Source organism: Lottia gigantea (genome assembly GCF_000327385.1).
Source record: "Lottia gigantea unplaced genomic scaffold LOTGIsca_68, whole genome shotgun sequence".
NCBI classification, from domain to species: domain Eukaryota; kingdom Metazoa; phylum Mollusca; class Gastropoda; family Lottiidae; genus Lottia; species Lottia gigantea.
Genome location: NW_008710315.1, coordinates 1106185 through 1119612, shown reverse-complemented (window position 1 = coordinate 1119612; position 13428 = coordinate 1106185). Strand labels below are relative to the sequence as shown.

At 32.6% G+C, this 13428-nt stretch overlaps 3 protein-coding genes across 3 annotated transcripts in view; 2 read left to right on the top strand and 1 right to left on the bottom strand.

The window, feature by feature from the left end:
• The first annotated feature begins 301 nt into the window (after positions 1-301).
• LOTGIDRAFT_221127 (hypothetical protein) lies at positions 302-1814 on the top strand. Its single transcript, XM_009065183.1, has 2 exons — positions 302-419; positions 1156-1814. Exons 1-2 carry the CDS (start codon positions 412-414, stop codon positions 1421-1423), a joined length of 276 nt encoding a protein of 91 aa, XP_009063431.1. The 5' UTR covers positions 302-411; the 3' UTR covers positions 1424-1814.
• A 2073-nt stretch (positions 1815-3887) lies between these two features.
• LOTGIDRAFT_130075 (hypothetical protein) lies at positions 3888-4933 on the bottom strand (the record flags this gene model as incomplete). Its single annotated transcript, XM_009065182.1, has 3 exons — positions 3888-4152; positions 4389-4502; positions 4761-4933. Coding segments are annotated over 3 exons (552 nt in total), but the record flags the coding sequence as incomplete, so codon positions are not given.
• A 6396-nt stretch (positions 4934-11329) lies between these two features.
• LOTGIDRAFT_204586 (hypothetical protein) overlaps positions 11330-13428 on the top strand; it is a 7921-nt gene continuing 5822 nt past the window's right edge. Inside the window, exons 1-4 of the mRNA XM_009065181.1 lie at positions 11330-11378; positions 12000-12047; positions 12565-12711; positions 13243-13337. Of these exons, the coding sequence (XP_009063429.1) occupies positions 12011-12047; positions 12565-12711; positions 13243-13337 (279 nt within the window). The 5' untranslated portion in view covers positions 11330-11378; positions 12000-12010. The remainder of the gene's footprint in view (positions 11379-11999; positions 12048-12564; positions 12712-13242; positions 13338-13428) is intronic.

The following is a 13428-nucleotide window of genomic DNA, read 5'->3' as shown; positions in this document are numbered from 1 at the left end:
AAACTAATGTCCGTCTTGACAATCTTGTCTTTGTTTTGTTGAAGAGCCACGTCAGATTGAAATAAAAACCTGCGCACGCAGAGAGCAGGTATTTCATCACGTGACGAATGTCCAAGTTTAATTTTTTTCCGAAAAATCATTGTAAAAAAATAATGATTACTCTGTTAACCTGCCCTACTAATCAGACCAGTAGCCTAAACGAAAGTAACAAGGCACAACAATATTTTTCGTTCCCTCGATTTAACCAATTTTGCAAAATGTACGAAACCTATGGAGTAGACTCAGTTTCCCAGTGACGCATAAACATGCCTGCAGAAGGTTTTCGGTCTGGATAACAAGTACGAAACGATCCATTTCCTGTAGTTGAACTTGAATGCTTGAACGAATGACAAAAATAACGTGCATATTATCATGTCAAGGTAGAAATTCTGTCATGAGTCTCACTCTCACTCATATTTTATGACTACCCACTAGAATAGAATATATGGGAATTCGGTTGTTGGGCACTTGGAAACTGTTTCAGAGATGACATTGGCACTTAGTTCTAAGCGTCAAAGGGCCTACTGACACTGTAGTCCGAAACATCTGCCTCTATTCCAGCCTCTGATGGATATTTTGACAGTTGTCAGCTGGAGTAGAGTCAGAAGAAAGAGACACTGTTAAATCTTCCTAAATATACGTGAGTTTTGCAGATCCGAGGTATCTAAATAGGTTTAAAACCCCTGAGATGCGAAATGTCCCCATTTAAAAGGACCTATTTTTTCTGTCTCTACACATCTGTCCAAATAGCTATCAGAGACTTGAATAGAGACAGATGTTTTGGTCCAGGGCTTACTGACACTGTAACTGTGGGTAGCAACTGTCTAGAGTCTGAAACAACTGACCCTTCTCCAGCCAATAACTTTCAAAATAGCTATTAAAAGCTATTTATGAGACACTCTTATCAACTACATTACAAAATATTAGTTACAAAGTATGATACATTGATAAAATGTTAATTTGCCCCCTTTACCTTCATCGATCGTGATACATATCTTATTGTGACATTGTGATACACATCGTATCGTGACTTGATTGGCACTAATCTCATTATATGATTGTTGTAATAATTTTTTCTTAATTTATTGCAATCATTGTGAATATTTGTTTTTTCAGGAAAATTGCTTTTCGAGGACAGGATATTTTCAGGATTATGATCAACAGGCTGCCATGGCATATTGGAACTGAAGACTTATTTTCGCATTTCAGACCTTATGGTCCCATTCAAAATGCTTATGTGCCTTTTGACAAGACAACAGGATTTCATAAGGGATATGGATTTATAACATTTAGTAATTTCAGATCTGCTGAGAAGGCATTGCTCCAGGAACATATTTTAGGCAATAAGAAACTGAGGGTGACTACTGCACTTAAAAGAAAATAAACTTAACTTCTGTAGAGACACAAGCTGAAATAGGCACAGCATGAATCAACATGTTCCAGGTTCTGTTTTGATATTTGTATACTGTTATGTATTGAGAAGTATTTTAACTGTGAAAATATTTCGTTATTGTAAATCCTACCTTGTATAACAGTCTAATTAAAATTAGACCAAACTTTCGTTCCATTTCTTATTAGCTTTTATTTCTAATATAGCCCCTTCAGTTAGGATCTAAAGACATTCTTCAAAAAAACCTTTTAACCTAACCCTGGTTTAACCTCAAATCCTGCACTCTCAAGCGTTAAAATTTTCAGAGAGATTGAAGGAATTTGATTGGTTAAAGCAGATGTCATCAGATAAGGTCAAAAGGTTATTTAAACGAATGGCTACATTAAAAATAATAATATGCCATATCCTTATAATGAAGAGCTAAAAATATGGATTTGATTTTTATAAATGTAAAAATTCAATGTTTATCATAATATGTTCATACTTTAATTTAGAGTTAATTATTTCACAAATTCATTCAAACTAGAAACTGAATATATGCTTAAAATTGAAAATCTGCCCACTTTAGAATAATGTTACTACCATGAAAAAATGACAAAACTGACATTTCATATATGGCTGTCCCTGAGGAAGGGAACTTTTTCCTCATGACCATATGCAGTTTTTGGTAAAAGAAAATTCCTGCATTTAGCACCAAATCAGCATCTTTGTATTAAAAAAAAAACACTCGTTATAAACGGTTAAAGGGACAGATTGGCCATCCATTTGACCAATCGTAACTTGGTCTCAGTAATAGTGTTCACAGTTCACCGTGGATATTTGAGCCTTTAAATCCATGTGTTTCCAAAATTATCTGTGTTAAAAAAGTTAGCTCGTCTTTTTTGAGACTGCCATATGTAGAAAAGACATCTAAAGAAATAGATAAATTCCTAGTTATATTTGAAGGAACTATGCGATTTTCATACAACTCCAGTACTTCTGAAGACTTTTTAAATATATTAACAATCCCAATCAATCCCCCTAAATGGCAAACCTAAAAATATCAATTAATAGTAGCAAGAAATAACTGATAGTAAATATCTGTTACTCGCCTGCAGCCTTATTCTCCAAAACTTAACTTAATAGATAAAATACATATTTTAAAGAATACAATAATCTGATTGAATAAAAAAAAACTAAAGTTTAAATAGATTTTAGTGGTTGACCAATTAGATGAATGGAACACTGAAATCATCCTAAGATAAACTTTTGATAATAAGGCCCCAGTATCAGTCAGCTGATTGCTGATGAATTGTTCTCAGTTAATCACAACCTCATCTGTAACTGGTACTTTACATTTTTGATATAAATCAGTCAGCTGATTGCCGATGAATTGATCTCAGTTTATCACAATGCTGATGTGTAACTGGTGCTTCACATTTTGGTATAAATGGGTCAGCTGATTGCTGATGAATTGATCTCAGTTAATCACAACCTCATCTGTAACTGGTACTTTACATTTTGGTATAAATCAGTCAGCTGATTGCTGATGAATTGATCTCAGTTTATCATAATGCTGATGTGTAACTGGTACTTTACATTTTGTATAAATCAGTCAGCTGATTGCTGATGAATTGATCTCAGCTAATCTCAACCTCATCTGTAACTGGTACTTTACATTTTGGTATAAATCAGTCAACTGATTGCTGATGAATTGATCTCAGTTTATCACAATGCTGATGTGTAACTGGTACTTCACATTTTGGTATAAATGAGTCAGCTGATTGTTGATGAATTGATCTCAGTTTATCACAATGCTGATGTGTAACTGGTACTTTACATTTTGGTATAAATCAGTCAGCGGATTGCTGATGAATTGATCTCAGTTAATCTCAACCTCATCTGTAACTGGTACTTTACATTTTGGTATAAATCAGTCAGCTGATTGCTGATGAATTGATCTCAGTTAATCTCAACCTCATCTGTAACTGGTACTTTACATTTTGGTATAAATCAGTCAGCTGATTGCTGATCAATTGATCTCAGTTAATCACAACCTCATCTGTAACTGGTACTTTACATTTTTGTATAAATCAGTCAACTGATTGCTGATGAATTGATCTCAGTTTATCACAATGCTGATGTGTAACTGGTACTTCACATTTTGGTATAAATGAGTCAGCTGATTGCTGATGAATTGATCTCAGTTAATCACAACCTCATCTGTAACTGGTACTTTACATTTTGGTATAAATAAGTCAGCTGATTGCTGATGAATTGATCTCAGTTAATCACAACCTCATCTGTAACTGGTACTTTACATTTTGGTATAAATCAGTCAACTGATTGCTGATGAATTGATCTCAGTTTATCATAATGCTGATGTGTAACTGGTACTTTACGTTTTGGCATAAATCAGTCAGCTGATTGCTGATGAATTGATCTCAGTTTATCACAATGCTGATGTGTAACCAGTTCCTCATAATCTTTCTATACTTAAATTCATTGCCGGTTCTGGGACCATGGTCAAATTTTGTACTCTTCGGAATTTATAATCAGGAATTTTTTTGAATCGGAACTTTCTAAGTAATAGAATCAGCACTGTCTGCATTTCCGCCATAGCAAATCTTTTACCAATACACATCAATGGTCCTGCTGCAAAAGGCATAAATTTATTTATATCTGTATCTTCAAGAAACCGCTCTGGAATAAATTTTTCCGGATCTTTCCAATTGTCAGGATGTCTGAAATATTAAATATCATTAAATTACAATTCAATCTCAGAATATCTGATATCAGAAAAATTGAGTTCAGTTTATAATTGATATCAGGTGTAGAGTATATTACATTTGATATCGGGTTCAGGTGTAGAGTATATTACATTTGATATCAGGTTCAGGTGTAGAGTATATCACATTTGATATCAGATTCAGAATATATTACATTACATGTCTGAAATCGAGTAAAGAACTTGACCTACCTATGAAGACCACTAATACTTAGACCAATAATAGTACCAGCTGGTATACTATAACCATTGATTATATCATCATTTATAGCTTGACGGAAATATGTTGTTACAGGAGGATATAACCTAATAAGTAATTAAATTATTAACCATTTTCGTTATATAAAGGACAACAGGCATATTATATTATATATTTATATCAAATTCTATATAGATTTACACATTTAGTTTAGTAGAATTGCAAGAACCACAGACATCTGACTGAAAATTGGAAAGGTGAAAATCAGTGTCCCTGATACACATAAAAAGTTAAGAAAATCTCTTTACAGTCCCTTTAAATACTGTGATATCCACTGATGAATAACAATATTGAAATATACTGACCGTAAGGATTCATTAATTACACAAGTTAAGTAGGGTAACTCATCAAATTTATTAGGATGGACTTCACTTCCGTTAACTGGGAAGACACTGAGAATTTCCTCTCTGACTTTTTCTTGTACGTCTGGATGTTCAGATAAATTCAATAAAATCCAAGTAAGTGAGCTACTGGTAGTCTAAAATATAATAGGGTTTACACTTTGAATTAAAAAAAGAGGCTTTTTCAGTGGTTGATTTAAACCTTCAATGCATGTATATGGTTAATCACATATGCTTTAAAATATGCCTCAAACTGGAAATAACATTAAATTTCATCTAAATCCGTCAAGAATTGCACCTTCTAGACTGTTTACAAGCATTTTAAGAACAAGGGCAATAACTCATAGGCCTACTACATATTTTTCGATTTTTCTGATTTTCAATAGGATTCATCCTTGAGTGATTACAAACAATTAAACCAAGTTTCATCAAAATCTGTCAAGAACTCTGCCATCTAGAGTGTTTATAAGAAACTGTGGACGGATTGACGGACATGGGTGACGATTTCATGTGGGCGTATAAAAATGGCTAAAATTTCAATGACAAACTGTAAACATAACATATACTTTGCCGATAAAGCTCTTGTCCAACAGAAAATGATTTACCTCAAAACCAGCAAAAAGAAAGCCAGCAGTATTATGTAATATGACATCATCAGGTAGCTGAGTATTGGTCTCATCTCTAGCTTTTAATAATAATGATAACAAATCATCTTTGTCTTTACCATCTCCTAGAAAAAATCAGTATCAAAAATTTGAAGGGGCAGTATGTAAAATAAGCATTATCAAAAACGTTGTAAATTATGCCTGAAGATATCATTAAAATAATATATCTATGGATTTACTTGATCAAACACCTCCCACAAGCATAACGAACTTAAAAAGATTCTGTAAGCGTAAGTAATTTTAGCATGTAAAATTTACACCACAAAAATAATTTACATAAAATTACAGCCACATGGGTAAAATGTCCCAATATTGCGACGGTGGTAGTTAAAGGGTTAAATGGCTGTCAACTAAGTTGGTTATCTAATTCTGGTAACTAGGGTTGCACTCTCTTAGAGAGTTCTTAACACTGACCTTTATTTCCTGTTTTCAATAAATTCTCCTTCTTTCTGTTACAAACGGTTTTAATAGTCCTCCAGAAAAACTCATTATCTTGTTTCTTCTGTATGTTAGCTTGAAATGGTAGTCTATTTATCAATGGTATCATTTGTACCAGTCTGAAAAATACAAGAAAATTTAAGCCATGTGAGCTATAGATGGTGCTCTTGTAGATTAATACTGTTGTCTTGGTAGATTTCCCTCATTGCCCACTACTTGTCATTGCTGTCTTTATAATCCTAATCTATTAGCATATAAAAGTGACTGCAGAATGGTGCTTGTCTTAGTTTTTAAGATAGCTTGCCAGACAAGGAAATACCAAGTTTCATCTTTATGTCAATAATTGTGCTATCTAGAGTGTTTACGAGCTAAACATTGAACACATTTCTTTAACAAGGGCAATAACTCATTTAAATATTTTTTTAATTTGCTTTAGTTTTCAGTAATCCTTGGTTGATAATAATCAATTTCCCCACAATTTATAGAAATTTTTGAAAGAATTGTGAGCTAAAATTGTTTTCATAAACAAGGGCAATAACTCTTAATATTTTTCAATTTTTCTGATTTTCGATAGGGTTCATCCTTGGGTGATAAATAACACACCAAGTTTCGTCAAAAGTCGAAAAGAATTGGCCTTCTAGAGTGTTTACAAGTAATTGTGGACAGAACGACAGATGGACTGACAGACGAACATGGGTGACGCCTATACACTCCAAATTACCAGAGATTTTAAGGGATAACAAAGACCAACAACTCTGTATTAGTAATTGATATTAATGTACCTTATTCTAAAATCTTTTAATATTCTTCTAAAACACTGTACACCAACTTCATCTGGAGTCTGTAGAGAATTTATTTGATATCCAAACCCACATTCACATATAGCATCTAATGTCTACAATTATACAAGTGTTTGGCAACTATGTTATAGTGTGCACCTGGTTAAGTAGTTTATGACCACCCATTTGGAACACCTGCTACCACTCTTAAACTGGCATTCTATTCAGGGAGTCCACAGAGTTTATAATATTTTGTATATTTCTTACAGCATCTTTAATGAAAACCTTCCAATCAGTCTGTTGTTCCAGCAATTCCACTTAAACTAAGTGTATGATGACGTCACTAATTGCAAAATATACTTTAATTATAACATAAGGGCCTTTGCGATTAGTGACGTCATCAAATTCTTCGTTTTAGTGGAATTGCCTCAACAAAATTTGAAAAGGATGATATCAGTTTCCCTGATTCACATACAATTTTTAGAAAACCTCTTTACAATCCTTTTAAAAACCATTTGATTTTCTCTCTCTTCAGCTTCTTTCTCTTTTTTAAGATATTACAGATGATATAGGTAGTTTAACTTACCAATCTAGACATATAGTTCTGTACTTCTAATATACAGGAATCTTGTGATGCCAACTGATTATCCCAATCATCTAACATTTCATTGGTAAGTCGACTAAATGTATCACAGAATGCTGAAAAAAATATTTCCTTTAAAGACATGGTTTGGTTCTTGCAAAATGTGGCACATATTGAAAATTTAACCCCCAAAAAATCTATCTGCCAGCTATATACCATGCTTTGGGAATACATGTGTATATGGCATGCATGGAGGATACATGTGTATATGCCATGCATGGAGGATACATGTGTATATGCCATGCATGGAGGATACATGTGTATATGCCATGCATGGAGGATACATGTGTATTCGAATAAATATACAGGAATCCAATACCTGAAAATTCATTCGATGAGCAGCTATGATGATTTTAGTGTCAGGCAGGGTATGCTTACTCTTCTAGACAACTAATACTTCCTCAAGTGAAAAGTTCATTAGCTGCTATCAATGTTTTGCCAGTATGTTGTTTGGATTTCAGGTCTCAGTTTTCAGTTTGACATTGATTTAACTATAATAAAGGAATAACTTAAAAGTCCCCCAGAATAAGAATGAAACAAATTATCTCTGGCTGTATTTAAATCTAATTGTATTAATTTCTTACTATCTACTACTATTCTTCCAAATGTAGGATTTAATAACTTTTTTAATGATTTGTGTTCTTCTCCCCTTGTACTTAGAATAAATCTGGGAAATCTTGATCTGACTGGTCTAAAATTCATACAAAAAAACAAAACAATATTACACTTTTTCTTTTGAAGCTTCATGCTTATAGTCCAAAACATCTGCCTCTGAGCTATTTTCACAGTGAAGTTGTTGGCTGGTGCATTCAAAGTAAACATATGAGTGTAAGGAAACCTGCACCTAAAGAGATGTGGAAAATCCTCATAAAACAGAGCCTAGTTTTTCTGGCCCTACTCCAGCCAACAAATTTCACAATAGTTGAAATAGAGGCAGAATTTCAAACTACTTGTTTAAAGCAATTAAAGCTATCATGTCTAAATAAGGATATTCACACTTACCCTTTCAATGGATGGTGATAGTTTTGCCAGTTGGTGATGTTGATGTATTTTATTATTTCTGGATCAGCCACTAACAATCGACATTCACCATAAAGATGATAAAATCTTATAAACTTAGAATCTGCTGCTTTCATCCATCTAAAACATTACAATCTAAAACTTTAAAGGGATTGTAAAGAGGTTTTCTACATTTTTAAGCCTCAAATTAAATCAGTCTTATTAAAATCAGACCTAACTTCCATTCGTGTTTTATTAGTTTCATTTTCGAATATATTTTATTAGCTATTAGCTTTATAGGTAACCACCACACTGTCCTTCTTGACTTTTCATTCTGCTAACCTTTGCTTGACCTCTGTTTTAACCAATAACGTGGCTGCTCTTTCCAGCGACGGGATAATGTGACACAATCAATAGGTGCCTTCCGAGGCGTTTTAGAAAAGAAACGAATAAAATACGAACGGAAGTTACGTCTAATTTTAATTAGAATGCAAATTACACCAATCCAATTTTCAATCAGAAGTCTGTGTTTTCTGCAATTCCACTTAAAGTAAGTGTTTTAAGATGTCATTAATCATATGTTTATCACAATGTTTACGATTAGAGACTGCATCAAACATTTAGTTTTAGTGGAATTGCAGGAACCACAGACCTCTGATTGAAAATCGGAATGGTGCAAATTGTTACTATCAGTGTTGCCGAAATAGATAAAACATTTTAGATAACTTCTTTACAATCTCTTTCATATTACTAGAAGTTTAGGGTAAAAGATTTTTATTAAGAGTAAGTGTTAAAAGGCTGGTATGAAAAATCTTATTTACTCCAATGTATTGGTCATAGCCTCTTTCTTCAAGGCAGAAAACATATTACCAACTAATGGTATGTAGGGAGGACCTGGTAACTGAAATAAACAAGTTCCATATAAATACTATATAATAGTCGGTTAGAGTTTTGGTTCATTTCCTAACGCAATTTGCTTGCTTTCAATGAGCAATGTTGGCTGTGGGTCCCGATCTCGATTATAACTTTAATCAGCTCCATATTGTCTGATAGCATTTGAGATTTTGTATTAATTTGTTGAATGGCAAAATCTCAACTGCTTCATCAAATTTTAGCTACCTGATGCCCCTCCCCCTCATTGCCAACCTGGTGTCTTTTTTACTTATGTGGAAAATTCAGATTCAGAGTCAGACATGCAATTTTCACCAAGTTACCTTTCTGAGTGGTGAAAAATATGGTTTGATAAGAATTTGATATGTCCACCAAGATAATACAGGTATACTGGTATATAAAGCTATATCTTTCCATGTTAACCTTGTATTTAAATGATGGTAGAGGTTTATTATCTCCTTCCAACTTTCTTCAATTACTACAATAAATAGACATAAATAAAAATAGACATAAATAGACATAAATAAATAGAGAAATAAATAGACATAAATAAATGGAGAACTAAATAGTCTACATAAATAAATAGACATAAATAGACATAAATAATAGACCTAAATAAATAGAGAAATAAATAGACATAAATCAATAGACATAAATCAATAGAGAAATAAAAAGACATAAATAAATAGCGAAATATATACACATAAATAAATAGATATAAACAAATAGACATAAATAAATAGAGAACAAAATAGACATAAATAAATAGATATAAACAAACAGATATAAATAAATAGAGAAATAAATAGAGAACTAAAAAGACATAATAAATATACATAAATAAATAGAGAAATAAATAGATATAAATACTGTAATAAACTCCAAAATGTTTAAATGAACTAATAATCCAGCATTATGAAAAATATTTCAGAAAGATGTTTCATCTGCACTGCTAAACTGGTTTCTTAACAATTCATGCAAAATTTAGAAAAACCTCTTCACAATGCCTTCAGTTCAGACATATCTCAGACATGCTATCATAGTGTTTGGTAGAGTTCAATCCCTTGAATACAAATCCTTTCAAAGTTCATTCCTACATTGAATTAAGATTAAGACTGCAATTTACCTTCCATTGTAGTATATAAATTCACTTATTATTCAAATCTTCTTACATTAGTTTGATATATCAACTTTCATCTTAAACACAACCTGCAAAAAAATAGGCTGAAAAATGATAATGTAACATAATCCTCCTATGACAGTGGCCTGTGTGACTTAATAAAAAGTAGCCTATTATACTAGTAGAAGGCTACTAATCTATTTTGTCCTAAAAAAAAAATATCTCTTAATCAATTCTTTGAGTATCAATAACACTTAAAGGGACATTCTGCTTTTTTTGTAGGTCAGAATTTTTTTTTGTTCAAATTTGTGAAAACTATAAACCAAATTCTATAGAAATGTATCCCATAACGTATCAGAAAGTTTTAAATAAAAAATCCAGCCGTTTAAGTATTAAACACCAAAACTTTACGCAATTAAATGTTATGTAACCTTTTAAAGTTCGTTATGCTTTTTGGAAGATGTTAGAAAACTACTGTACAGATTTCAACTAAATATAACAAGCCATATTCACCGAAACTAGGTCAAACTGCTTAATTAACAATTAGTACTCTCATTTTTTAATTAATCATTTTAAAACAAATTGAGTTTGATCAAGTAGATACATAGATAGAAATAGCATACTTTAGAAATATTTTCAGGTATAATTTACGACCTACATCCTAACAAGAAGATATCTAAATACATAATGTATTCAGTTTATGACCCTAGCCTATCTCAATCTGGGACTGATAAAGTTTATACCAGTTATATAGCCTACCATATAATCATTACAACAATCCCCCCAAAATTTAAAAAAAAAAACCTTTGGTTGAAAACCCCTGGACTAGAGTTTCAGTTAAACAATTCTAAACTTGATAAGCACATGAGAGAGGTGAGCACATACTCTGTACTCTGTATTATAAAAAGCTCAAATAAATTACATTGCTTAGGCCTACTATCCTCACTCTAAATAGTATGTTGCTTAACACGAACGGCGCCCAGCAAAACAAACTTGACCACAACTACAAAACTTCGTGAAAGTTAAGAAGCGTGTTCCACAACGTCGGTAGGGTATAATTTTAGAATAAAATGATATTTTTAGCCCATGTATTACCTTTCGGTTAGCTGACGTATGTGAGGCAAGCTTGCAATTTCGCTCACAAGAATCGGGAAATAGATCAGAGTGAGTTCAACATGGCATGGCAACCTTCGTTTTATCAATTGTGCTGATCGAGATTTGAATCAACGTTAGTCCGAAAATTTCTTCTTGGTATCCCCTTAAAGTATATATTATAGAATTAATATCCCGGAGGTTTTACTGAGTATAAGTAAGAAATGTTTAGATAACTAAGCTGTTTACTTGACTATAGCTGTGTATTTGCTTTGTCAGATGATAGTGTTCAGTTCTATTCCATCCTGTAATACTTTACAGAAGTAAAATCTGATGTCTGATTTTACTACAATTCAATTAAATTATACCACATTGATTCAGACTGACATCTCTGCGTTATTAATCTTTTTGGCATGATAACCATATAAGCCTTTTTCAGATTTTATTTCTGAATGGAAAGCTTACTATGAGTTGAGCTGATATGATGCAAACAGTCATTGATATATTAAGATGTGTGTCTGAAGGGCCTACCCCTTTAAAAGAACAATGGTCAGGAATTTATGTTGATTTTTTCAGAATCTTGAAACATGGATGAAAAAAAGGGACCATTATCATGGACAGAGAGTAAGTGTTTTCGATTTCATGCATGTCTAGATAAAATCACTAAATCAAAGTGTTTGATGACATCACTAATCCCAAAATATGATTTTATCACATAACGTCTTCAAACACTTTATTTTAGTGGACTTGCGCAGGAACCACAAATGTCTGATTGAAAATTGGAATGGTGCAAATTGATGCTATCAATGTCTCTGATACACATAAAAATTGAGATAATCTCTTTACAATCCCTTTAACAAATTCAAATTCACGAACCACAATGGTTAGAGAATGATTCATTCTTTTTTTTACATTAACCCTTTGAACCCTGATTATACCCTGAAATATAACGTCCTAATACCCTGAACTCCAAGTAATGAAGAGTAAAAGCGTATGACTATGACGTTATCATTGTATGACGTCACTTAGCAACGGCTCAGGTATATATTGCATTCCGGCTGAAAGGGTTGAAAGGGTTAAATTTATTTAGCATATTATGCCTTTTATTTTGTCATCAACTCTGTTAATCTTAAACTTTTAGAGAAAGCCTTAAAAAGAAAGAGATTAGATGCCAAAAAGGAGAAAAGCTCGGAAAAGAAGCCTAAAGAAGATAAAAATGGTGTAGACACTGAAGAGGAAAGTGCTAGACTGTTAGACAAAGAACAACAAATATCATCTGTAAAAACTGGTATATATTTTATAAGACACGTTTCTCTAAAATTCTCTAAAAATGCCAAGTGATTTTCAGTTTCCAGATATCTTGAGGTACAAAACTCCTATATAGGTACAGGTTCACCATCGGTTTAATCAATCGTACCTTATTCTCACAAATGAGAATTTTTTTAGCTGAGCTTATCAGTAATAGTGTTCACAGTTCACTTCTAGTTTGAGGCATTTTTGAAGGAATTACACGAATTTCATACTTTCTAGTATTCTGAAGTCTATTTACATATATTCAAGACCTAAATCAATACCTGAAAATGGCAAAATATGGCTGAAATCCATATAAGGCTCTAAGAATCAGTCAACATTTTGTCTTTTACTTTTCTTTATTTTCTACAGTAAGCTGATACCAAAAATCTTTTTGTGAACTAAAGTGTGGTATTTTGGACCTTCTCTGATCACAACCATAGGCCTATTGGGAATTATTTTTGGTGTAGTACTGGTGTACTGGTTTTCATATCAGCACTGGTCTCTAGCTTTAACCATTGTTTTACAGATAAAGGAAGACATTATACTGTTTCTATGGCATTGCCAGGATCCATATTAGAAAATGCACAGTCCAGAGAACTCAGATCTTATCTAGCTGGCCAGGTGAGGACAATAAAATATCAGTATGCATCAATATAAAAATGAAATGAAGTGTGCAATGAAGGAAATTTTGTCAAGACAGCAGCATTAACAT